Below are 26,504 nucleotides of genomic sequence, written 5' to 3'. Positions count from 1 at the left end.
TGACTATTATGAAAACTATAAAGGAGTAAGTGATATATATTAATTTTAGTAAGAGAAAATTTGACAACCTCCTAATATTTAACTTTGGAAATGAGTTAACTAGTGCCCTCAAAACCAGTGGACTTGTGCCTTTATAGCCAATTGGCGTTTGAGGCACAAGTTTGAGTCCCACCGCTTATGTTGGGATTCTAATTCGCTTCACAATTAAACAATTCTGTAGAGGTAGACATATTTCTCATAATGTGAACAAAGTATAAATATATATTCCTCTAGATATTTCCTAATATGAGAATAGAAATTTAGCGATAATATTGAATGGATCTAAGTAAGTTTTAATAGTTCTATAATTGTAAATATCAATATATTTGTGACTTGTATCAATATTTAAAAAAAAAAACCTTAGAAATGAATACGATTGCTCATTATTTATCTTATATCATTAATAAGAGAGAGTTGAGCTAAAGTCTGAATACTTTTGAATATGTTCTTTAGTAAAAATTGCATAAGATATTATTTTAATTTTAAAAAGTGTTTATCTCATCATTTGAAATTACCAAACAGATCTTTTGAAATCAAATAATCAAATCTTGTGATATTATTTTAAAATAATTCCTTATTTTGTTAAAACATAGTTTAAGGGGAGGGAGCGGACGGTTTAACTATTTCATTCATTTATTTCTTTCTTTGTGTACATGTCTTCCCTTTATCTGTGAGGACAATTATCTCCATAGATTTAATTATATAGATTTTTTTTTTTTAAATTCAGATTTAGTTCGACAGTAGTTTTTGGTTAAAATTCATCGCAGTATCAATTGATAGAACTAGTGATGGAAAGGAAGTGTCATTTGATGTGTTCTTGCACTACTTGTCTGTATACGTGGAATCAATATGCACCAAATAAAATAATTCACAAAGATAAAGACTCATGTATTTAACCGTGGAGTAACAGTTTACGTCAAAAGGAAAATTTATTTTACTAATAATTAATATAGTATAAATTTGAAATATGAAACCTTATTTTACAAAGGAAAATTATTATTGCACCACTTTTATTTTATCTTATATTCATTCAACCATTACAAAATTTTAACAGATACTTTGCACTATCTTTATTTTCATATTTGTATCAATTAACACTATTAAATATTTATAATAAAATAATAATTTTACCCCTAAATAAATTAAAAGACTATTTTATCTTATAAAAACTTTTAAAATTAAAAATTATAATCATAAAAATATCCCTAAATTTAATTAAAAAATCCCAAATAGAGGTGTTCAACTGACTTATACAAAATTTAGATTTTACAAAATTTTAATAATTATTTTTATTAAAAATTATAATTTTACAAAATTTTAATAAAAATAAATGAATTTATTTATTAAAAAAATATAATTTTGTAAAATTTTATTAAAATAACTGAATTTATTTCTTAAAATAATAAATCCTAAAATTTTAATAATTTAGGGGATTTTTATTAAATCCAAAAATTGTACAATTATTTTTATAATTATAATTTTATATTAAAATAATTTTTATTAAAATAAAAATTCTAATTTTGGGATTTATTTTTATTAAATTTAGGGATATTTTATGATTATATATATATTTTAAAATTTTTTATAAAATAAAATAGTCTTTTAATTTATTTGGGGGTAAAATTATCATTTTATTAAGATTATTTAATAGTACTAATGTAAAAGTGGCTAGTTGATACATATGTGAAAAGAAAGATGGTACAAAGTACATGTTAAAATTTTATAGTAGTTGAATGAACATAAGATAAAATAAAAATGGTGCAATGATAATTTTCTTTTTACAAATATCCAAATATGCCTGATACTTTTAACACTCTTAAAATAAATAATTTTACTAAGACACAAATTTCTCTCAGGTATCTCAAATGCAAAATTTTACTGAGCACTAAAGAAACGCTCTACCATATTGACTAGGAGCTCATTTTTTCTGCACTCTCACAAACAGCGCCAACTGGAGATGTATTCAAATGAGCAAACACCTTGCTATTTATCGGCGAAGCTTTGGGTCCATGAAATTAAATTCTATGGCAAAATTATCAACAAAATCGGCAGCCAATTTATTTATTTCATGACAAATGCAAGCACCGACGCTTCTCGGAAGTCAAATTTAGTGGCTGGCGACCGAATGGCACGTGGGCATTTATCTTTGACATAGCCTAGAGCTAGAGATGCCGCGAGTCAACAGAATTTTAATTTTTAGGTAAACTAAGAGTTGAGAAAGGAGCCATGTCGGAAGAGTAACGATAAAGACGGATAAAGACGAGAGAAAGATGAAATAATTTTTCTGTTTTTTTTTCTCTCTAATCAGTTTATTCTTTCTTCTTTTTCAATACATTTTTTCTCATCTTCCTATTCTCGTAGAATTTTACTTTTCGAAAACCACATGTTTTTCGTTCGAAAAGATTGAAAAGTGACAAAGGTGGGTGCATACAGAAATCTAGTAGTTAAAAAACCTGTTGGATAGATAAAAAAAAAAAAAAAAATTAACTGGGTGATAAATGATGGGATAATTCATCAGTAAGTTTTTATACTGGAATTCATTAAATTTAATATTATAAAATAGTAGATCCTACTTTATGTCCCCTTGTTGAAGTAGCGAAATTAGTCTATACAAATTTTTTTGAAAGAGATAAAAACAAGAAGAAGATGATTGTCACATTCTAAATGTTATTTTAACGATTGTGAAGAACCTTTTATTTTAACTATTTCCCAATCCAGCTTTAAAACCATGATTATCACACTCTAAATGTTTGTATATTCACGTGTTTTTGTACCGTGAGTAACACGTGTTTTGGGCTTTCGGTGTTGATGCTGTCTATTGTGAATTATTTATTGATATAGCCAATCAGACAAGGAAGAGCAAGAATGAGACACTAAGGACACTAAGTTATTAATATATATAGAGAAAATTTCAGCCTACCCCCTCATGATGTGATAATCTTCAAATTGCCTCCTTATTATTGAAAACATCAAGTTATCCCTAAAATTTATTATCTTTAACCATTGACCGCCGTTGACTCATAAAAATACGAAAATATATTTTTCTTAACAGAATATTCTTGACGTCATTGTGAGGCTAAAAAAAATTTATTGTATAACTAGTCATTGAAAAATAAAAAAAAATAGTTGATGTATAACTAGTCATTGAAAAATAAATTAAAAATAAAGTGTTGAAATGACTTAATGAACCTAAATAAATTGATAGTTTTCCTAAATTAGACATGTTAGTTAAATAAATTACAAGACATGCCATCATATGTAAATTATGATAATGCCATCAAAATCAAATTTTAAAATTAAAAAGCCATACCATCTTTGTCTTTTTCTTTCATTTTTCTTTGTTTTTGTCTTTCATTTTTTTCTCATCATTACTCTTTCATCTTTTCCTTTTATTTGTTTTTTTTTTCTTATCCTTACTCCTTCATTTTTTTCTTCATTTTTTTCTTTTCTTTCATGTACATGACTCTAGGGATGACAAGATCCGAGTCCGAGTTCAGCCATCCCGGTTTCAGATCTGGATATGATTTTCTTTTGCCGGATCCATATTCAAACCCAAACTTTTTCCATCCGGGTCCGGTTGGGTTTAACTAGAAAAAAACTTGGGTTTCTGGATTTCGAATTTTGAACCCGGATTAGTGAATTAAGTAAAAATTAAAATACAAATAAATCCATATTATAATAAAATAAAATAAGATATAGATTAAATTTCAATGTTTCTAAGCAATAAAGCATCCACAAATACAATAATCATCAATAAGAATAATATTCATTTGCAAGAAAAATATTAAAAGCAGAGGAAATAAATTAAAACGAGGGAGAAATTATGGGAGCTGTCATGCATTTGAAGATCTCACTTTACTGCCATATCAGAGGAAAAAAAGGCAGAAAAAGATGAACAAGGCAAAGCAAAATGCATGCCTTGATGATGATGAAAAGGATGTTTTCGACTGATGCTATTGTTTTCAACTGGATATCTCGCTGTCGGTGTTGTTTTCAACCGGATATCTCGCCGTCTCAGTTTATTTTCAACCGATGATGATGAAGGTCGCGTTTTCAACCGTATCACAGCTGGACAAATGGTGACTGATAATGATGATGATGAATAGAGTTGTGAAGGTAGGGATTGGCAAAGCACAGTGATTTGATTTGATGAGGAGGAGTTGAAAAGAAATGAAATGTTTAGAGGCTATGGCTATGATATGTGAAACTAGGGCAATTAGAATTTCTTTTTTAATCTTTGTATTTATATTAAAAATAATTTAAAAAAACTAATTTTAAAATAAGATATCCGGGTCTGGGTTCCGGATCTATGGGTTCACCCAAACCTAGAACCGAACCCGGATGTATCCAGGTCAGCAAAATTGCATCCAGATATCATATTTATTTTAATCCAGTATGGGTTAAACTCGTACCGAATTATCCAGGTTTGTCCGAGTCAGGGTTAAGTTGCCATCCCTACATGACTCTAGTAGCATTTTTTTTCCTTTCATTTTTCTCATCCTTATTCATTTTATTTGTTTGGTGAAACTTCAATAGCACTTTTCTTTTGTTCTTTGATTTTTCTTTTTATTTTATATCTATATTTTCTTTAAGTACCTTTAGAAAATGAAAAAAAAATAATGATAATAATAAAAAAAATGAAAAAAGGTAAAATATTATTCTTTTTCCATTTGTAACTTTTAATTAATTTCTATATTTAATTTTTAAAATAGATTTTTTAAATATGAAAAGGTAAAATTTAATCCTTTAAAAAAATTAGTCATATAGGCACAAAATAAAAATATTTTAAAGTATTAGGGGGCATACTATAAATATTTAAAATATTTATGTGTGTTTTGAAAAATTTAGAAAGATTTGGACTCATGAAAGTTAGTCTACCTAGGTTTGACCTTTTTCTATTAATTGACTGTTAGGAAAATATACAAATATTATTTTATCCTTATAATCATTAAAATTAACAGAGAGATAACGAGTTTTAGAGAATATCTTGATATTTTTAAGGATTTTGCTATGTTACAATTAATGTAACATACACAAGCCGCAAGAACCACACAAACATGTGGGTCCCATAATTTGTGTGGTTCTTGTGGCTTGTGTATGTTACATTAATTGTAACATAGGGACTCCCTTTAACTATTTTTAATAGTAAGAGGAACGATTTAAAAATTATCACTTTATGAAGGGGGTAGGCCGAAAGTTTCCCATATATATATATATATACAGTGATTCGAAACCTTTACCAAAAAAAAGGAACTGGTCAAAAAGGTAGATCAAACTATATATAGAGTCAACCTTTCGTTATTTTTATCTTTTATTTTATTAATAAAAAAGTCAAACTTAGCACCTTTCCCATAAAAATATTAATAAAACAGTCAAACTTAGTGCTTATAAATTTCGCGCCTTTCCCATAAAAATTTTCATACATAACACTCTCTCACAATTGAATCATTGTTTAGGTTTATCGCAGATGTACTCCAACAAGATTTGTTGAAGTTCAAAAAATATCTCATCTTGTTACAATCACTTAGTTAAATTATATATATACACACATATATATATATATATGGAATTAAAATTAGCTTCCCTCGCTTACTCATCATGTGTTGTTAATGTTCAAACCTGTAAAATCTTGTTCTCACCAAGTGTTGCCGCAAGAGGTAAAAATGGGCGATCAAGATTAATTAGAAATATTGCTTCTAATAACTCCACTAAACCTTTGCAAGCGAAGCAACGGCGGTCGGCTAATTACCATCCTAGCATCTGGAATCCTGAACTCATAGAGTCATTTACCACTGATTATACAGTAAGTAGTTAGAATAAATGAATTCACCAATATTCATTTGCTTGATGAGCTATCTTATTTTATTTTGTTACCAACATTAATTTAGCTCATGTTTGTACGTATCCTCCAGTATGAGTTGTATGCCGGCCGATTAGAGAAGTTGAAGCAAGAGGCTAAAGAGTTATTTGCATCCACCAAAGGATCTTATGACAGATTAAAGCTAATTGACTCATTGCAGAGGTTGGGAGTGGCCTATCATTTTGAACAAGAGATTGAAGAGGCTGTAAATCTACTCACAAAAGATGATAATACTATCAAGGATCTCAATGAAACAGCATTCCATTTTCGGATTCTACGGGAACATGGCCATTCAATTAGCACAGGTTAGTTAATAGAACTCACTCATATTCACTTTTGTAACACACATACAACATCTTTCCTTAAATTTTTTTTTTTAATTTGTGATCCTTATTTTTGGTGATCATGTATGGTATAAATTAAAGCAGAAGTGTTTGATAAATTCAAAAACGTGGACGGGAGATTCGATGAGAGTTTAGAAGCGGACATAACAGGGCTTTTGAGTTTATTTGAAGCTTCATTCCTCGGATCAGTTGAAGAAGAAGATGTTTTAGAAGAAGCCAAGAGTTTCAGCACTAAACATCTAAATGATTACTTATTGGGGAAATTGGAGACCAATATTCTTACTGAAAAATTACAACAATCACTTCATATCCCGCTGTATTGGAGGATGCAGAGAAATGAGGCTCAAAATTTCATCAATCTATACCCAACAGATGTTCCAAAAAATTTGGTGGTGTTGCTGGAGCTAGCCAAATTGGATTACAATTTAGTACAATCCATACACCAAAAAGAACTTAAGGAGTTGGCAAGGTCGGTCACAGCTTGTATCTATATAACTTCTTTGATGAAGACACACACACACACACACACACACATATATATATGTATCCATCATTGAATTTAATGTAATCATTAATTAATTTGTATAGGTGGTGGAGAGAATTGGGTTTTCATGAGACACTAACATTTTCAAGAGACAGATTGATGGAGAACTATTTGTGGGCAATGGGCATAGTTTTTGAGCCCCAGTTTACTAAATGCAGGATTGAACTCACCAAATTTGTATGCATATTAACAGCCATTGATGACATGTACGATATATACGGATCATTAGAGGAGCTTGAACTCTTCACAGATGCAGTAAAAAGGTATAATAATTAATATATTTGGAGATATGATATTATTAAGAGCACTATGCTTTTCGTTAATAATATTTCATAATTTCATTTTGCCTGACCCCTTTTATTTATTTGTTTATTTATTCAGGTGGGATACTGGGGCCATGGAGAAACTGCCGTATAATATGAAGATTTGCTATTTGGCTATGTTGAACTTTGGAAATGACTTGGCATATGATATTCTCAAAAATCATGGCCTGAATTTTCTATCCTACATTAAGAATGAGGTCATTAATAATATGCCAGGACATTTTGAATTTTTTTCTTTTAAAGGTTCCTTGTTATTAAACGAGCTTGGGTGATATTTAGGACTTCAATCATACAATGAATTTCTTTAATATTTCTTAATCTAACGATGATCGATGCACAATCTTATGATTATTTTATTGCAGTGGGCTAATCTTTGTGGATCGTATTTGGTAGAAGCAAGATGGTTTAGTAGAGGGCACAAGCCAACTTTGAAGGAGTACTTAGGAAATGCCTGGACTTCAGTGGGAGGCCCTGCAGCCATCGTCCATGCCTATTTGCTACAAGCCGAAGAATGCAACCTAACTGAGCACTCACTCATTAATTGCCTCAAAGATGGCTATGAGATTATATATTGGTCATCACTAATTGCTCGCCTTAGCAATGATTTGGGAACTTCCATGGTGACTTTTCTGACCAATTCTATATGTTTTTTTTTTTTTAAAAAAAATCATGCTTAATTATATATAACTACTGTTGTCTTCATCTATACATATATAGGCTGAGATTAAGAGAGGGGACGTGGCAAAATCTGTTCAGTGCTGCATGAATGAAGAAGGAATATCAGCAGAGGAAGCAAGAGAACGCATACAAGGTTTATTAAACTATTCATGGAAAAAGCTGAATGAGAATAGAATAGCTAAAAGTAATTGCCTCCCAAATACAATGGTGAATATGTGCTTAAACATGGCAAGAACTGCACAATGCATTTATCAGCACGGAGATGGTATTGGATCATCAGAAGGGGTCACTAAAGATCGTTTAGTCTCTTTGATCCTTGAGCCTATCCCTATCGAACAATAATTAAAAATTGCATGTTTCACTTGGCATTAATTTAGCTCCAAACCAAGATTTTGCTTGTCTTGTAGTACCGATTATATATAATTAGCACACTCCTACCCAATCCATTATTTTCCTTTTCAATCAATTTCTTAAAGCATTGTTAACCTCATATACAGGGGTGGGCACAAACCCATAACCCATGGATTTAACTAAACCCAAACTGAATAAAATGGTTTGTTTTAGATAAATCATAAAAGGATTAAATTTGAGTTTTTATGTAAAAAACTATTTCATAATAGTTTGGTATGGTTTATCCATGAGTCATGGACAAATTCAAGGTGACATGTTAGTGAAATTAAATTAAACAAAATAAATGAAAACCAATTAATTCCATTATTTTCAATTCCAAAATCTCACATTCAAATTGAGCAAATCAACAACTTGGTATTAACTATTAAGCTATTAGATTTTAAGCTAACTTCTTTATATATTTAATTATGTTTGGCATCGTGTTTGACTTATTTTTCTTTTGAAAATCAATTTTCTTTTTGAAGTAAAATATCTTCCCCTTAATAGCTAACATTTTTTTTTAATGTGCACTCCACTCTTTGTTATTTGTTTATTTATTCACTTTGTTTGTGAGTTTATACTTCCAACATCTCATTATCTTAAAATTGAAAAGATTTTTTCCGATCTGCTTAAACTAAAAAAGATTGAGATGAGATTTTATGCCAGAGTTTTTGCCATGTATCTAGTGATGTATAAAATAATCTAACCACTTTAAAGAAAAATGAATTTCCTTTTGACATGGAAAATTTTAGATAGACCAAAATTTAGAGTTTAAGTCTTTATTATTGTTGGATGGTCATTATTATTGTTTCAAAACTAATAATTTATAAATTAATAATCACTATTATATAAAATTTTTTACAATCTCAACTTGAGTTAAAAGGCTAAATTAATATTTTAATAAATTATTCAAACAATAATTTTATGAAATCCTATAATATAATTTTATAGTCTCATTTGTATTGTAACTTACTAAAATTAAAAATGAAATTGATTATAACATTTTATTAAATAAAATATGATTCTATTGTTATTTTTAATTAAATTTAACTCTAACTGGATTTCATGTCTAATTTTTCTTATTGCATTTAAAATTTTGGAGCTTTTTCTAATTACAATAAATGTTAGATTTATTTCTTGGAATATTTAAATTTATAAAATTGAATAATTTAATTTAATTTAATTTTGATGGATTGCTTTGATACTTGAGTTGAGATGTCTTTTCTCGTTTTAATTTCCATTAACATTGTTAGAATTTATAATGTAATATGGTTAATATTTAAGGATGAAGTTATTCTAAAATCTATTATTTTATAATTTTTTATCCACCATCTTTTTTTATATATTTTAATAGTAATTTAATAATTAATAATTTATATAATTTTTATACAATTAAATTTATCAAAATAAAAAATATTTTTATTATAAAACCCAACCTAAATAAAAAATATTTGGGTTGGTTTGAGTTGGGCCCAAATTCTGATGGTTTGATTTGGAAACTCCAACTCATACCCATCCCAACTCATACCCATCCCAACTCATATGAAGTTCAAGATGAATCAATATATAATGATCAAGATCATGATATTAATTGCTAATAGCAAATAATTTCTTAAGAACGATTGATAACCTGATCACGCAATCTACTTTACCAATCATGCTTGTGATGTCACCATCAAAATTTTATATTATTTAATTTCCATTTCTTACTTCTTATCAATTTATAATATTATAAATTGGTGACCCATGATGAACCTTACAAGAATACGGCTTGGCCTTCGGACATTCTAGTAGATATTATTGAAATGAATCACTACAACGAATCATTTGTGGAAATATGGAATCATTTGTATACACTCCCTCTTTTCCCAAGAATTCATGCACTTTCATAGGGCCTTCTAGGGGTGGGCACGGGTCGGGTTGGGCATCAACCCGACCCAATCCGCATGTAAAACGGGTTGAAATTTGTCAACCCAACCCAATCCATTACATTTCTCAATCCAACCCGACCTAACCTGCAATTTTACGGGTTGGGTTGATTGGGTTAGACTTTAAAAAAAAATTATTTTTATAGTATAATTAAATAGTGAATAAAAATAAATAAATAAATAAATAAATAAAAAAATTAAAAAATACAAATATTAAAATCTTTAGAATAAATCTAACATTTCAAAGTTTTTATATTTATATTTTTTTTAATTTTATATGAAATATCAAAATTTATATAATAATTTTTATATACATTCGGGTTGACCGGTTGGGTTAGGTTGATTGGATTTGGTTTTTGAAAAAATCTATTGTTATAGTCTAATTAAATAGTGAACAAAAATAAATAAATAAATTAGATAAACAAAAAAAATATAAATATTAAAATCCTTAAAACAAATCCAACATTTCAAAGTTTTTATATTTATATTTTTTTAATTTTTATATAAAATATCAAAATTCATATAATATATATATATATATATATATATATATACACGACGGGTTGAGTTAAAATTTTTTAATGTAACCCAACCCGTAAATAGTGCGGGTTGGGAATTTAATAATCTAACCCAACTCGTTTATTTTATCAACCCAACCCGTTTATTTTATCAACCCAACCCAACCTGTAAAAAATCACACCAGTTGGGTCGGATTCACAGGTTGGATGGGTTGATGCACACCCTAGGGTCTTCTATACTATAATAGGGGAAAAGCCTTCCATTTCCGTTAAATGACCCGGCCTCCCCTGGCTTTAAAACCCGCAGGGTGGATAAAAGGTTGTTTTAACGCGAGTTTGATGTTTTTACACGGCCGGAGGCGAACTATGTTCGTTTCTCAAGGTCTCGGCATGCCCCTTGCTTGCGAACTTAACTTATTTAGTAGGGCGGGTAGCTTTGGAGATCCCATTCCTCACGTTTTAGTTAATTCCAGACGCACAAAATGATAATTATCAGATGAGTAACTAATTAATATGACCATGGGATGATGATTGATGATAAGAATAGAGAAGCAATACACGACAAAAAGTAGTGGGGGTGTAATAATTAAACAACTAGTTATTATTCATTTGAAGACGAAGATTAGCAATATCAGTTGTCCCATACACGCCATTAAATTAAAGAGGGAAATTGTTTAGAATGACACATCAAACTAAATTTTTACACTTTGCTGAAAGCTGGGGTCATGTAGCAAGAAAGTGATGGATTAGTAAAGTTATGAAAAAAGGTATCAAGCTCCATACTTTCCTTCTTCATAAGAAGCAGCACTAGAAGAAACATAGTATGCAACACAAAACAAGCCATGAACGAAACAAAGAATCCCTCCAATCGACAGAAAATGATGATGTGTCAACCCACAAGAAGCTCTTGATTTGTTGTTTGACAATGTTCCAATCACCAGCATTGACATTCCAACGGCTAATATGATCCTGATCGTCATCATCAATAATCACCCCAAATGAATCAAAAATTCATAATCAACTAGAGACTACTTTTAATTAATAGAAAAATTAAATCATGGGTTATATGTATTTTGCAAAACAAGTATCATATGTATAAAATTAAGTTGCACATACCAGGAGAAAACAAGGCATGCCAAGGATAGTTGCCTGTTAGGGGAAGCTTTAGAAAGCTCATCTTGAGAACAAATGCACATGCAACCACCAAGCAAGTTAGCAATAACATGAGCTAAAGCCAAAAGTCCTGCTGCAGCTAACCCTAGCTTAAAAGCATCGTGACTTGGGTCTCTACACTCAAATATCCAAAGCCTCAAATGCTTAACCTGTGAATATCTCAAAAAAAAAATATATATTACTATTAGAAACCATATTTGGAAATATTTGTAATAGTTTATTTGACATGCACATGCCTTGTTTTGTGCAACTTCAGCTTGGAAGCCAAGAATTCCAGCAGCAACATCCAGGGCAATAATCAAGAGACAAACAAGAACTCCTCCAACTTTAACCATTTTCTGAGAAATAATGTGATAAGTTTTCGGATGTACAGCAAAAGATAAAAGAGGGGATGAAGATAGAAAGAACTAGAAAAGCAAAGCAAGGCAACAAGAGTATATGTAGTAGGTAAAAGCTTCTTTTGTCGATACAGTAGTGAGAAACTTTAGTTAGCTTTTTGGTGAATGGTGACTACTTTCTCTTCTTTTTCTTCGATATCGTGGGATTCCTTTGATGGGATAGCAAGAAAAGTAGGGCATAACCCAGCTCATATGGTCATAGACGAGCGTGCCCCGGTTTTCACTGAGGATTAATTTACCATTATCACTAATTTTCACTTTCCACAAATAAGTATACAGCAGTGTATGCTTTCACATTACTTAATGAATTAAGGATTTTTCTTCTTTTTTTAAATTGATTATAAAGATTTTATTTTATTCTTTTTCTGGGGAAAAGTCTCTGTAACCTATGAATACAGATGATACAAGAACTTGCAAGGCCTTGATGTATGGATGATGGGGTACACGGAGGTCAGCTAGGGGCTAGGTCTAGGGAACAAGTGTGGGACCACTAAAGATATATGTTTGAAAACGAAAAGAAGACCAATTTTTAAGCTCGATTTCGGTGGATCCGTATTCCAATTTCAAACATTAGTTCACACTTCCTCACAGACACAAGACCAGCAGTTCACAATGTCAATTGTTTTCTTTCGCCTCAAATCTTGCAATTATTCTCTTTCTCAAAAAGAGATTATGTATCCGGGCCCAAAGCATAGATAACTCATCCTTAACCTTGCCGAGATTTTTTTTTTTCTCCCTCCCGAGAGAAATGGCAATAGGGTACAGAATTTCGCGCTCAAGCTAAAATCACCCACTAGCAATTTGGCATTGGGATATCTTTGCGCAAAGAAAGCAAGTGCCATAACAAGGTGGTCATGTCAAAACTGTCAGATTGGATCACATGATCACTTCCAGACAACCTTCTTCCCTCTTCCTTTTTACCTTGAAACTAACCGGCAATCATCATCGCACCACGTGCATCTCTTCAAGACCCCAACTTTGTGGGCAGGTGTCAAAGTTCAAAGATAAAAAGAAAAAATTAAAAGAAAGCCAGGGAATAATAGGTAGAATGGAGTGCAAGGATAGAAATCTGAAAACTTTGATTGAGTGCGATGAAAGTAAGATCAAAGGGCAGAAATGGCTTCAAACAATTTTTAAGTTTTCCTTTCATTTTTTTTCCTCCTTCAATCAGGGACAAAATAATAAAAGAAACAGAGAAAATGCAAAAAAAAAAAAATGCTCTACTACAAGACAATGAATTACAAAAATACAAAGATGATTAAACTGTACACAAGAATGAAGTGACCAGCGCAAGCGCTGATGTTTTGGAATGATTACCAACTCCCACATTCAAATTGGGGCAGCTGCGAACTAATATCGAAAAAAACCATTCCAAAACATTTACAAAGGGTGGGTTGTTACCGTTACCTATAATCCCTATAATTGCTTCCCTAACTACATCAATTTTCACCTATCCCACATCGCCTGGAATATTGCAGGTCTGTGCTTCAGCCAATGTACCATTTCCCTATCCAATGGACAACCAGTCAAACTGGAATCTAGCATTGGGCTTCCAAATATTCTGGGAGAACTTTTGAATGCCCAAATGCGGTCCTTCGGCCATGGTCTCTGAGGCTGCTTCTCCTGCACAAGTAATTCAAATATGATAGATTAGAAATCTTCAGATCTGAGTCTTTAAGACTACCCCATAACCACAAAATATATTAGAAAACTCACCATCCTTGACAGCATAAACCTCAGAGTCTTTGGGCCATAAACACGATGTCGTGATGGCTTTTGAACCTTGGCATAAAAGGAACCAATGTCAGGTAGTGACAAGCAACCCCTGCTCGCCCTAGCCAGGGTACAATCTGGGTCAGCATTTGTCTGGATATGCCAGAAAATCAGTTGCCCTAAACAATAATTTTCACCATATGTCTTCCGATACACCTGCAAGTCTGCCCCCAACTTATCAGCGTACTTGGGACCCAGGTCAAGAGGGCTAATATAGACTGGTGGTGAAGTGAAAGCTTTGTATTCCTGTACAGAGTAAAACATGATTTAGATTGATAGAATAGCAACATCCAATTAGAATGATAAAGCATTTTCGGTGATTTCTAACTAGAAGACTTGCCTGAACTCTGAAGAAGCACTTTGTGTAAGCATAAATATGGATCAAGTCAGCTGCGGCATCATGCCGACACTTGTATGTACATGGAAGATTTCGGACCTCATCCCTCAGCCTTCAAACATATAGAATGAAAATTAACAAAGATTGCATTCTTAACAAAGTTGAAACTGTTGAAACATAGCACTTGGTAGAAAATAAATCATGTACATTCTGCTTACCATAATAAAGATTTACGAAGTTCTCTTTGAATGTCCTCAGAACCTGATGGATCATGAGCCTGAATCTTGGACTTGAGATCATTTAGCACATCTTCTTCCACATGAGGAGCCATGCACTGAATAAGTTCCTCAACAAGTGAACCCTCTCCTTTCCACAAGAAAGAAACAGTTTCTTCAGGACTAAGCCTCTCCACCGGCGGTGGAGCCTTCTTGGGGTCACCAAACACGCATCTCATAACATACCTAACCTGTAAAGGGCATTCAAGAATAAACGTTTAAAAATCCTATGAAATCAAAACATCAATATTTTTATGACCGAAGATTTAGCCCCAAAAATCTGGGGCTCAGCAGATATACAGTCTCATGGAGACATTCAGTTGGGAAAGAATGGATTGATACCCAACAGATCAGCATGCAACCAAAAACTCAACATGAAAAAAATAATAATAACCCAGTGGTTTAAAAATATATAGCATCAAAAGCTGGAATATAACTCATGATCATAGGGGCAAAACAGGTCCAAAAACTTCTTATCCCAAAACTTCTCAATTCAAAGGATCACCATAACAACAGTAAATAAGGATGGCTCGAGATCATAACAAATATTGGTTGTACTCAAACCAAACTCTGTCTTAACATCCAATAGAAATTAGCAAAATGTGTGAAGAGAGTCACCTTGTCAAGAGTAACTGCCAAATTCTGCAGCCTCTGGTTGTACACACCCTCCGCCTGCATCAATCAGAAAGAGAAAGAGAGTAAGAACACAGATATCGCAACCACAAGCATACCTTCACACAGAGGGTTTCAAATATGAGTCTTCAGACAGGTGTACAGGTAGTTGAAGAGACGAGAATGGAATAGAGAGTGTAAACATTACCTGAACCTCTGCATCACTCTTCTCAACCTCAAGACATATATCTGAAAAATATTTCCTTTTCTCTTCCAAATTATGCCTTAGGATTTCCTCAGGAAGTTTTGTCCTTTCGAGATTTATGAACCTCACCTTCAACCAAAATGAATTTTGTCAAAATGTAAGTCAAATAATCAACAACCCCTCGAAAGAAAACAAAAGAGACACAGAAGACTTTAATCCAAAAAAAAAAAAATTTAACAATCCAGCAGACACACCAGACGAGCTGAATATGCAACCACCCAATTCGGCAACCCGCCAAGCAGACAACTGCCTAAACCTGCCCTCCCCAGCTCAAGGTAGTCTTCTTCAGACACTGAATTTAATTCACAAGCTTCTAGCATTAGTTGATGACGATCCAGCAATCCATGCAACTCCTTCAGTACCTGATAGGCAATACACTTCAGTTAAGAAAAATGAACTTACTCCTAACTTAAAAGCAGAATACTATCAGCAGATCAATTGGCTGCAGAGTTTTATCTGCTCAAAGGAAAGTACACCACTCATCTCCAATCAAGCACGAGAGAATGTTGCTCTTGAGCAGAGCCAGAGCCACTAATGTTTCTAGTTAGACTAATAGTCATTGAGCACAAAAATTGAGACCAGGTTTTAAAAGCTAAAGGAATGACTTAGCAGTCTGTACCTTCTCGAAAGCCCCTTCTCCTGTCAGATTCAAGTAGCTGCCTCGACAAACTTGGCTGCCACATAAACAGACAGAAGCTTCATATTCCTCCTTACTCTGCAATATTAGGAGTTGTTAACATCAGATACTAAAACATAAAGAAATTTTTCTGCGATGAAAGCTAGCCTGACAGGTAGATGATATACCTCTGTAACAGAATTGTAATCGAATGTGATCTCCTCACCATAATGAATTCCCCGTACTGTGTAGATTCCAATCTGGTAATGACCATCCACAGCAGTAACTCTGCATTCGGAAAAAAATGTGGATAACAAATTCAGCATTGCCAGAATCTTGATCCAAGAGAATACTTATTTGCTACAAATTACTTGATGATCATGGACAGACTTCAGATACATATCGGGATTCAAACAGCCAAATATCAATAAAACAGATGGCTAAAAAATATATAATCCAGGCTTAGCATAGACCCAGAGAGCAAAAGAAAAAATTTAACTGATAAAAATATAGAATGACAACACATTTTATTTCCAATACTTTAAAAAAAAATTAAATACATGTACAAGATTTTAATTCACTAGCCGGAAAACAGAAATTTCTAGCATACATGCAAGTATGTACATCTACAAAAGGGAAATTAAATAAAAAATAATTACATTGTGAGTCACCAATCCATTTCTCCAAAAAGTCAAACAGTCAAAAAAAGGAATATTTCACATGATTTCAGTAGACTCCAAAGCGAATGATTCAGAATCCTGAGATTTAAAATCAAACTTTGAAGAGTTGTCAGCAAAAATAGCATTAATCTTCTCATAAATACTCAGATATCGCGTTCCAAGGCCCAAAGGATAGCCCAATTAGTTGGCCTCTTCCGGTGGAAGCAAGAGTTAAACAGTTCGAATCTAAGGGAGTGATGTCATGGTAACTTGCGAGGAAAATTAAAAAACTATGCAGTTGTGCTGTGTATATAGAATGGGTATGATTTATTCATCCAGAAACAAGAGGACTTACTTTGCTTCACAATTAGGTCGGCACGAGTGACATATTCGACTTGCATAGTTTGCTTTGTGCATGGCATCAACAACAACTAAATCATATCCATCAGCATCACCCTGGAAAATCAAGACAACTGATCAGGCAAAGTTCAACAAAATGTTGACAAGCACAATGAAAGATCTACTGTCTACAGCGTAAATTTCGTCCAAGTAATACCTTTGGCCTCTCAAGATAAATGTTGTAAAATTCTGGAGCAGGATCTTCATTGTTTTTCTGCAATGATCGAATCCCATCTTGCTTCTCAAACCATTTCCAAACAGGATAAACCTATCAAAATTTAGAAGCTTCAGCATTCATCATAAAGACAGAAGATTCATGAATATAAATAGTAGAACACAGCATAATTTTACCCTCTAATTGCTAAATGTATATTAGATGCATTTAAAATTGAACAGCTATTGGACACACTCTTATTAAAATAAAGAGCCCCCCCAACCCACCCAACATCCCCCCCCCGGGGGGGTGGGGGGCGGAACAAAAAAAAAAGGAAAGACACCCCGAAAAAAATAATACTAATAGTAACAAATAAAATATTAAATATGATAAAAGAAACAAGGAATAGAAAAGGCCAAAGAGTTTTTTTGTCGAAGATACCATTTCTTAGATTTGTAAAATAATTTTGCATTAAAAAGGTGAAGTGCAGAGATCAAAATCTGAAATTTCAACTTATCTATGAGAAAGCATATATTTACACTTGATAATTCAGAATGAAAACTGCAGTGTAACATAAATTACCCAAGAACCGATTACCAACCATACCTCTCCCAGAAATTCCACAACGAAATCATCTTCTCCAAAACCACCTTCTTTGTTGCAAACAACTCCAAGACCCTGCTCCATATATTCAAACGGACAGTACAAAAAAGGTGAAGAATCAGCATCTCATGGTAAAAAACTGTATGTTTAAAGGAAACAAGTGAAAATAAGATTAAGACCAGGTAATAAATGGATGATGTAATGGACCTTGCGATAAGCAACATATTTATCATCAGGGCGACTATCCATGGCCTTCAGGATACCTCGACACATTTTCATTGTTCTAACATCACAGTCATCCACAGCCTCTTTTTCAATTTCTTCAATCACAGGCTGCAAAGGATACATCATCGGAGTGTTTCCAGTGCCTGTGAAGTGCCTAACTTGCTTATTAAGGGTACGAAGGAGCACATCTTCTATGAACAGATGCTTCTCCAGAAGATTCCAATCCAACTCATCAGGCATGGAGTCCAGTAAAAGATTATGAGTGTAAGGATCAATTCCATATACTTCTTGCTCAAACACTTGGTCGCCGAGTTGTTTTCTAGGTTTATAGTCCTTGACTTCAGGAAGTTCCATATCTAACTCCTCACTTCCATTTTTCTGTGCATTGAGCTTCTCAGCATAATCCTCAGGCAAAGAAACCCTCATCTTCCGTCTCACATCTTCTTCATCTGCAACTATAACATACTGATCAATGATCTCATATTTCCTAGTAACCGGAGGAACCAGGCTAGCTTTTGTCATCCGAGCACCCCATTCACGGTCATCACTAAAATCTAAACCTTCATCTGTTGTAAAATCTCCAGCTCCTCTGGACTCTCGAGCTCGACCATCTGACCTGAAATCCATGTCACTGTCTGTATCGGACACTGTACTTTCACTGTCACTTTTGCCATCTTCAGAAGATCCATCAAGGTCGTCAGATGTTTCACTTCCTGAGTCTAGTGATTTTCGGTTCAACTTGGACAAACGCTTTCTGATTTCTCGATCAGATGCATATTCTCCATAATCAAAATCGCCATTTGCAAGAGAAGTGCCATTACTCCTATTCATGTACTTCCTTTCAGATACCATTTTACTGAGCTTCTTCTTATATTTTGAGGTAGCAGAATATAACCCAGCAGGAGATTCGTCTTTCCAACTTTTCATCATCTCTTCTCTTTCATAATAAGAAGACTTAGCACCCTGTTCCAATCGTGTAGCAAGCTGGATAAATAATGTTGTAATGCGATTCATGTCCCCAGCACTACCGCGATTCTTTGCTCTGCACCCACAGAATGATACAGGCAAATAAAAAATCAAAAGAAGAGAATTCAGCAGCAGCATACGGATGCACTATTGATAACAAACACATAAAAGAAAGGGGTGAGGAATATGCAGCAAAGTAGAAAGAGATAAAATATAATAGTTACAGACAATAAAATAAATTTGATAGAACAAGGTATATAAGAATGCAATAATGTCAGTCCACAAGGGGACAAATCAACTGGCTAGGCCTCTTGCAGTGGAATGGAAGCAAGTCAAGGGTTCTAATTCCCCATACATGAACCTTAAAAAAAGGGAAATTGAGTTCTAAACTTCAAACAGAGAACAAAATGACAGGCAGCAGAATAAAATCCACAGAAGCTAAAGGATGATAAATCCCAGACTCAATGTTTCAAGTTCAGGCTTAACTGGAACAAAATCCTTCTCAACCAATAGCATCTTAACTCCCTTTGACTTTACAATATTATATTGAAGTAGGTGCAACAGATGACAAAATTGCAGTCCAACCTTATGAGCAGCTATCTCATTGTCAGCAAAAGCTACATGGATTGAATTGATCTAAAGTCCTGATGATTTGGTATATCTTTAACAAAAACACAAGAAGCAGGATACAAAAAACTACTGAAACTTACTTTATTGCATCCCTGCACATCCGACTGATATCATCCTTGACAGAGCCCAACCCATGGCTGATGTAATATCCCTTTTTCATTCTTCCCTCAATTTCTGCAACCTGATAAACAAAAGAATAATATGGAATGAAGACTTATTTCCATATGTAAACACTACAGATTTTTTTTTTTTTTTTAAATACTACTGATGATAGCTAGATGCTGAAAAAAATGACTACCTTGGGAACAAAAAATTCAAAGGTATTCACCCTCATGATTTCCTTCAGACTTGAAGCAAGGAATTCCTCCATTCTCTTGTATCCATTTTCAGATTTCTTAATGGACCATCGCCTCATACGAGCATCCCTAGATAAAATGGAAGAGGACTTTCTAGCATCAAAAACTTTTGAGCGTTGGTATAAACTTCTGCGGAATGATTGGTTTGCTGAGTCTCTCTTATCTACACTTTCAAAATAATCCTTCAGATCACCAAAATCATCCATATCATCACCAAGTCCCTTAGATTTAGGAGCTGATGAAGACTTCTCTGTAATCTGTTTCAGACTCCTTATTTTGGAACGTGAATCATTGAACTTGGCACCGCGTGATTTTTGGCTCTTGACCCAATTAATATTTGGAAATTTGAGGGCCAACTCCCCAAACTGGCCACAGCCTCTAATATCTATAGAAGATAAATGGGGAAATGACTGAAGAATCTCTTCCAGCATCCCAGAAGTAATATTTGTGCAACCAACAAGAAGAATAGAATTTAACTTTTCTTTGTCGAAAGCATTCTGCAAGCAGAAGATCAAGTTAAAACTCGCGTAATGCAAAACATTTGCGATGGTGTTTACAACAAACATGTACCAAACTTACCAAGGTCTTCCTGATTAGTGAATCAGTGCAGTTAGGACCTACAGATGACAAGTCAACTTGTCTTGAAATGCCCTTATAAAACCTGACAGCAGCTCTCCAATGTCTACAAGTCAAAGAAGCAAAGGCAAGGGATTTCATGTCAGATCTCAAAAAGTGGAAAACATGTGCCAGCGTATGACCGTCCAATAAGCCCCAGCCTCCAGACTCAATTGCAGAACTTGCGCTCTCTTCTCCAGGAAAAGAAGCATCCCCACATAAATCCTCAAAGGTGGACTCATCTTGAATTGTCTGTAGTTCTTCTTCCGTTTCATCATCACCATCACTTTCCCTAACCAGCAACCGAGCTCTTTTGCCAGCACGTGTGTCCCCCTCTGAATTTACAGAATCCCCACCCAACAACAAAAGAAAAAGGCCTCAGATTAGAAAGATGCACTCAGACATAAATATACAGGAGAGCAATCAAGAAGCATATGGGTTGAAACCGTGGAAAAAGGCACGATTGCCTACGCATACCAGTATTTATGGCATAGATAGCTAAATGGAAACTAAGCTTTACTGTACATTTTATAAGTAAAACCTAAAAGCTAAGATATATAACTTAGTATGCACCAATGTGACATTAGGAGGGAAGAAAATTCTACAAGCCTGTATCATGCAACTAATAGGAGAAAGAGAAAGATGCCAACAAAAACATATAAGCGACATATTTTGTACCTGATTTCCGATACACATGCTCTGTCTCTTTCTTTGGCTGTTTAGCATTGATCCATGGATCTAAAACCTCATTTATAGCAGCAGCAAACTCTCGGTTCTTGTACGATTTCATTACCAATTCATGTAGTTTCCCACGGGTATAACCAATGAACTGTGGATGCATGGTGTGAAAAGCATTGGAATTCACATTATTATTGCTTTCACCAAGGACAGCATCCTGAGATTGTGTAGGAGGAAGTCCTGAAGAATCACCAGATGGCATAATCTTCTCCCCGTGATTCCTGACAGTGGATGCAGAAGTCTCTGTAGCAAAGGTAAGTGGTACCCAAACTTTATCAAATTTCCGGAAAACACTGGTATGCTTTTGAATACAACCTTGATCCACCAAGACCTGTAGCTCTGAAAATGAGCTGGGCCCTCGTTCATGCCCAGCACCATCAAGGTAGTACCACTCACCCAGTTGCAGTTGCAAGTCATCAACAGTGCAAAGACGATCTTTTGGTGTGTTAATGCATGCAATGCTCTTCCAAGAGCCCTGTGAGTCCTGATTATTTCTAGCTTTTGAATGTGAATCACTTTCTGCTGATGATCTCCTGACATCATTAGCTGAAGAGTATGAACGAGCAGACCTCGAAGAATGCCTCTCTTTTGCTCGAACTTTTGAACGAGGCTCAGAAACAAATGAACCATGGTCATTAACCACACAAGCATTTATCCTGACAACTGGAAGCATGGTTCCCTTCACTCCCCTTACTGTAGCAAGTTTACTCTGAGTTGATCTGCTACCACCACTGCCATCATTCCTTTCATCTGGGCAGGCATATGCCCAAGGAGGAAGATCGAGCCTTCTGCTGTGAGAAGGATAATACAAATCATCCTTTTGATTCCATCGAGGGTCTTCGTACCCAGATTTTGGCATCTGACACAGAGGGAAACCATCATTTAGAACTTGTTTCTTTCTAGAACATCTATCTTGGGCTGCTTCATCATTCCTTTTCCAGTCCCCACCTTTGCACGACCATCGACCAGAAAACCATTCATCAGAATCAAAACAGACAACCCAATGGTCCTTGTCGCCTGACTTCAATTCTGCAGCTTCTTTCATCTTGGTGTCAGAAATATATAACTCGTCAACTTTCTGATCACCCGGTTTTTGTTCCCCAACACAAGCTCCATGCCAAGTGGGCCCTGTAGGTATCCTTGAGGTAAGTACAATTTACGATTTACAAACCATTCAATATAATTTACAAAACTTGAACAACAAGGCTTCAACTATGAATATGTACCTCCATTGTTTTGCCAATCCACACGTTCAAAAGTTGTTTGCAAGATTTCTGCAAGATCGTGAAATTTCAGAAACAGGGGAATAAAAAAGACATCAAATCAAGAAATGAAATTCTAACTGTAGTTAGAAGAATTAAGTTTAATAACTCTAAACAAAAGGTGAAATAAAACAGTAGAAAACATTATACTGAAATTCTAACCATAATTAGAAAAGCAAAGTTTAATTACTCTAAAAGAAAGGTGAAGTAAAACAGTAAATAACTTTATACCTCCAAGAGTTTCAATTTCCTTGCCGGGGATAACGGTGAAACCATCCAATAGAGCTCCAACCCGCACATCAATGTGAAGATCTTCACAAGATTCAGGTGCAGCTGCACTGCCATCAGGGCAGCACTGAGACTGCAAAGTAACTGGAAATTCCTCACCAGTAGATTGTGCAGTATCTCCAGTATCTGCCAGTAGATTACCAGAAGCTTCTGGAGGGCTGACTAGTTGTGTCACACTATCAGATGTAATAGATGGAAAATTCACTGTGACCAATGGTGAAACTGCATTTTCAACGGTTTCCCAACGGTTACTATCTAAGTGCTTGATAAAGTGATCCGACACAAGAACGCCTTCTTCCACTAGTGTCTTCAGATCACATAATCTTGAAGGCCCGCATTCCATGCCACAATGATCAAGGTAAAACCATTTCCCTATAGATGAATCAGTCACTGCAGGGACGTGAGGCGGCGTGTCACATATATCCATGTCTTCCTCCATAGAAACAAGCTCTTCAAGAGGAGGTCCATCGACCTGTGGTGGTTCCTTGCAATCTACACTTGAACTCTGAGGCTGCTCTTCTTTATGAGACTCACAGTTGGCAGTTTTCTCATCAGAAACATTCAAATCCTGCAAATTGCTTTTATCCTGGGATTCTTTTGCTGAAGAACGTGAGCATCGTGCATTACTATCCTTTGGGCCCAACTTATCCTCATGCCCTTTACTATCATACCGAGCATTACGTTTTTCACTAGCTCCAGTTTTGCTACTTGCTTCTCGGTGATTATTAGGCCTGCTCCGATGAAGTGGGGACCGCTCCAAATAGTTTGGAGTTCGATCACTGCAATCATGGAATCGAGCTCGATCTTGTGGGGACCGCTCTGCACTAAAGGGACTTCGGTTTCTATGATCATAGTGGCGGCTCCTATCATATGGAGATTTCTCTCGTGCATAAGGGGATCTATCCCGATTATACGGGGATCTTTCTCGAGAATATGGGGACCTATCAAAAGTATAAGGGGATCTATCACGGGTGTATGGGGATCTGTCATGACGACTTGGACTTCTATCCCGGTGATCATAATATCTGCCCCTGTCATGTGGAGACCGATCAGAATGGCTCGGGCTACGCCCATGCCTGTCATAAATCACTCTGGAAGATAAAGAAGGTTCATGATGCCTGGAAGAATATTTGTCTAACGAAGATATTCTCGACGATGAAGAATTTCTGTGAAACTTCTCTACTGAGTGACGTGAATAGTGCTCCGAATGAACAGAACGAGAGTTATAATCATCAGAGAGCCTTCTACTTTTCAAACCCGCAAAATCCCCATAATCCCCATAATACTTACGGTCACCACTGTCTGAATCAGTACCATGCCGCTTAAACCTATTGCCATGAAAGTACTCTCTTCCATGGTTCTTCCCGTTGTTGTGTTCACCTTTGTACAATCCTTCATCATCCACAATCTTAGAACTGATCCTTACATTCCTCTCTTGACCACTCTCCCACCTGGATGAACTCTTACTATGCTGACTACCACTTCTATCGAACTCCTTCCTTCTATATAAATCCTCACCTGAGTACTTACCCGACGGCGGAGTACGTTCAAGTTTATAATCATATCTGCGTGACTTGCTGTAACCATACTCATCTTTAACTACTTCTTTATGCCACCTATCAGGAATGAACTCTCCTTTCTCGATATCATCTTTGTTTCCTCTCCACAACCCAGATTCTCCCTTTTCAGTCTCTCCTCTACGGCATTTAGAAGAGAAAACAACAATTTCTCCCTTCTCAATTTGCTTTGACTGGGACTGCAACTGAGACTGTGGTTGAGATTTCTCTGGTTGCACAAACTCACCATTTTCCCACTTCAGCGTCCCTAATTCACCCTCCTCAACTTCCTCATTCTTTAAATTATCTTTATCAACAGTAACAACTTCCCCCACTACTCCACCATTTTCAACATTTTTATTGTCAATATTTTCACCATTGTTGTTACTTTTACTGCTGCCACTATTCTTCTGCACCTCCTTTTTCTTCACAGCAATAACTTTCTTTATCTTCACTATCTTCTTTCTAACTGTCTTTGTGCTGACCCCATTCTTCTTCACATTGCTTTTATTTGTCTCATTGTTTTTGCTGCTGCTGCCGCCATTGTTGTTGCTGCTGTCGTTGTTAGTCTTGTTATCATTGTTATTACTGATGCTGTTGTTATTAGTCTTGTTACTGTTGTTGCTACTGTTGCCTACACAAATTGTTGTTTTATCAGAAATTGGGAACCTCTCCATGATACTATTGTGCTGCTGCTGCTGTTGCAAAGGCATGCAAGCCACACCTCCATCGCCCATGGAATTCTCCACTTTCCACGTTTTTAATAAAACGAAAGCACCTACAAACCCTAGCTCTCTCCTCTCCAGGGGCTGTCGATGCTCATCACTGCAAACCAATTCAATTCAATTCTCTTTACCGCGACGTCCAATTCCGAAACCCTAATTTAAAAAAAACAACCAAATGTAGGGTTATGTTAGCAGAAACAATAAAAAATAGGTCAAAATTGAACGAACTGAGAAGTAGAAATCCTAGGGTTTGGATTTAAGAACAAATGTGAAGGGAAAAAAGTGACTGAATTCAGATGGAGAGACGAAGAAGGAAACAGAGAAAAAATTACCGGAAAAATCCACGAGCTGAATAAACAGATCGGCGAAGATATATTTTCTGCGTTACTAGGAAAATTTATTAAGGAGGACTTTCTCGTCTCGTTAGATCGCGAGAAAGCAAGAGCTCGAGATAATGAAATATCTTTCAATTGTAAATCATTCGCGTTCTCTCTTTCTTCTTTTCCCTGCTAAAATATCTGTGTTGTGTTCTCCTCGCGCTCGCGTTGTGCCTTCTTGTTCTTGGTCTGAAAGACGAAACCTTCGTGCGTGTTTTTATTTTTATTTTTTATTTTTTTTAAATTTTCTGTTTTCTTAATTAAAGATCTCTGCTCCTTTATTGTTTTCATTGACAAAGAGATTAATTAGGACGAAAGTACGAAAATACCCTCATACCGTAGAACGAAAGTGGAAACGTACATAACGTATACGATTTGCGCTGCGAATGGATCTCCGATTGTATACTTCCAAGACTTATCTAATCATTGTCGGTTAATATCATTTAACAAAGAGAGACATCCTTTTTACGAATAAATTTTTAAATTTCTATTTTTTTTTTACAATTTTATGCAAATTAAAAAGATAATAATAGAGTGATATTAATTCACAGAATTGAAATGGAGATAAACTTTTAAAAAGAAATTGAGAGAATTTCATTTACTTTTTTATTTTATTTAATTCAAACCAGAGCATCTATAAAATTTTGGGTTTTATATTAATAACACCTCTATTAAATGTTTGAAGCTCATAATATTTATTCAGATTTAACAAATTATTTTAAGTAAAAAATGTATGAGGAAAGAGAAAAAAAAAACTGTGTGGAAATTTACGAAGCAAATAAGCAAAATACTGTAAAATTCCCCGGACGGTTGATGAAGGACCTGGAGTACTCAGATATTTCATAGACTTGATGGTTCCAGCTCAAACCCAATTGAGA

The 26,504-nt window shown here is 34.6% G+C and overlaps 3 protein-coding genes across 4 annotated transcripts; 1 reads left to right on the top strand and 2 right to left on the bottom strand.

The window, feature by feature from the left end:
• Positions 1-5,452: 5,452 nt before the first annotated feature.
• Positions 5,453-8,250, top strand: LOC102624463 (probable terpene synthase 9). 2 transcript variants are annotated; one of them, XM_006469673.4, is made up of 7 exons: positions 5,453-5,842; positions 5,952-6,204; positions 6,328-6,712; positions 6,832-7,050; positions 7,169-7,307; positions 7,473-7,730; positions 7,828-8,250. In XM_006469673.4, exons 1-7 carry the CDS (start codon positions 5,603-5,605, stop codon positions 8,128-8,130), a joined length of 1,797 nt encoding a protein of 598 aa, XP_006469736.1. In that variant the 5' UTR covers positions 5,453-5,602; the 3' UTR covers positions 8,131-8,250. The 2 variants fall into 2 exon arrangements, with proteins under 2 accessions (XP_006469736.1, XP_006469735.1); XM_006469672.4 differs by having other exon boundaries at positions 6,325-6,712.
• Positions 8,251-11,196: 2,946 nt separating this feature from the next.
• LOC102624945 (hypothetical protein) lies at positions 11,197-12,435 on the bottom strand. Its single transcript, XM_006469674.4, has 3 exons — positions 12,034-12,435; positions 11,741-11,946; positions 11,197-11,593 (listed from the first exon to the last, which is right to left on the bottom strand). The coding sequence occupies exons 1-3, from the start codon at positions 12,130-12,132 to the stop codon at positions 11,395-11,397; spliced, it is 504 nt and encodes a 167-aa protein (XP_006469737.1). The 5' UTR covers positions 12,133-12,435; the 3' UTR covers positions 11,197-11,394.
• Positions 12,436-13,395: 960 nt separating this feature from the next.
• LOC102625229 (histone-lysine N-methyltransferase ATXR3) lies at positions 13,396-26,138 on the bottom strand. The gene is made up of 20 exons (XM_006469675.4): positions 25,582-26,138; positions 22,912-25,402; positions 22,645-22,692; positions 21,359-22,546; positions 20,645-21,015; positions 20,008-20,562; positions 19,790-19,890; positions 18,096-19,155; positions 17,892-17,963; positions 17,289-17,399; positions 17,088-17,188; positions 16,262-16,361; positions 16,077-16,172; positions 15,652-15,819; positions 15,401-15,526; positions 15,199-15,252; positions 14,524-14,771; positions 14,309-14,417; positions 13,912-14,214; positions 13,396-13,818 (listed from the first exon to the last, which is right to left on the bottom strand). The coding sequence occupies exons 2-20, from the start codon at positions 25,259-25,261 to the stop codon at positions 13,642-13,644; spliced, it is 7,338 nt and encodes a 2,445-aa protein (XP_006469738.1). The 5' UTR covers positions 25,262-25,402; positions 25,582-26,138; the 3' UTR covers positions 13,396-13,641.
• Between the last annotated feature and the right edge of the window lie 366 nt (positions 26,139-26,504).

Source organism: Citrus sinensis, chromosome 2, assembly GCF_022201045.2.
Source record: "Citrus sinensis cultivar Valencia sweet orange chromosome 2, DVS_A1.0, whole genome shotgun sequence".
NCBI lineage: Eukaryota > Viridiplantae > Streptophyta > Magnoliopsida > Sapindales > Rutaceae > Citrus > Citrus sinensis.
This window is presented reverse-complemented; position numbering and strand designations above follow the sequence as displayed.

Coding starts and splice junctions, on each gene's coding strand:
- LOC102624463 (XM_006469672.4), top strand. CDS start 5,603: ATGGAATTAAAATTAGCTTCCCTCGCTTACTCATCATGTGTTGTTAAT. Junction 7,051..7,168: donor TTCACAGATGCAGTAAAAAG/GTATAATAATTA, acceptor TTATTTATTCAG/GTGGGATACTGGGGCCATGG. Junction 7,308..7,472: donor TATCCTACATTAAGAATGAG/GTCATTAATAAT, acceptor ATTTTATTGCAG/TGGGCTAATCTTTGTGGATC.
- LOC102624945 (XM_006469674.4), bottom strand. CDS start 12,132: ATGGTTAAAGTTGGAGGAGTTCTTGTTTGTCTCTTGATTATTGCCCTG. Junction 11,947..12,033: donor CTGAAGTTGCACAAAACAAG/GCATGTGCATGT, acceptor AGATATTCACAG/GTTAAGCATTTGAGGCTTTG. Junction 11,594..11,740: donor GCATGCCTTGTTTTCTCCTG/GTATGTGCAACT, acceptor GATGACGATCAG/GATCATATTAGCCGTTGGAA.
- LOC102625229 (XM_006469675.4), bottom strand. CDS start 25,261: ATGGGCGATGGAGGTGTGGCTTGCATGCCTTTGCAACAGCAGCAGCAG. Junction 22,547..22,644: donor GGATTGGCAAAACAATGGAG/GTACATATTCAT, acceptor GGATACCTACAG/GGCCCACTTGGCATGGAGCT. Junction 16,362..17,087: donor CGACCTAATTGTGAAGCAAA/GTAAGTCCTCTT, acceptor TTCCGAATGCAG/AGTTACTGCTGTGGATGGTC.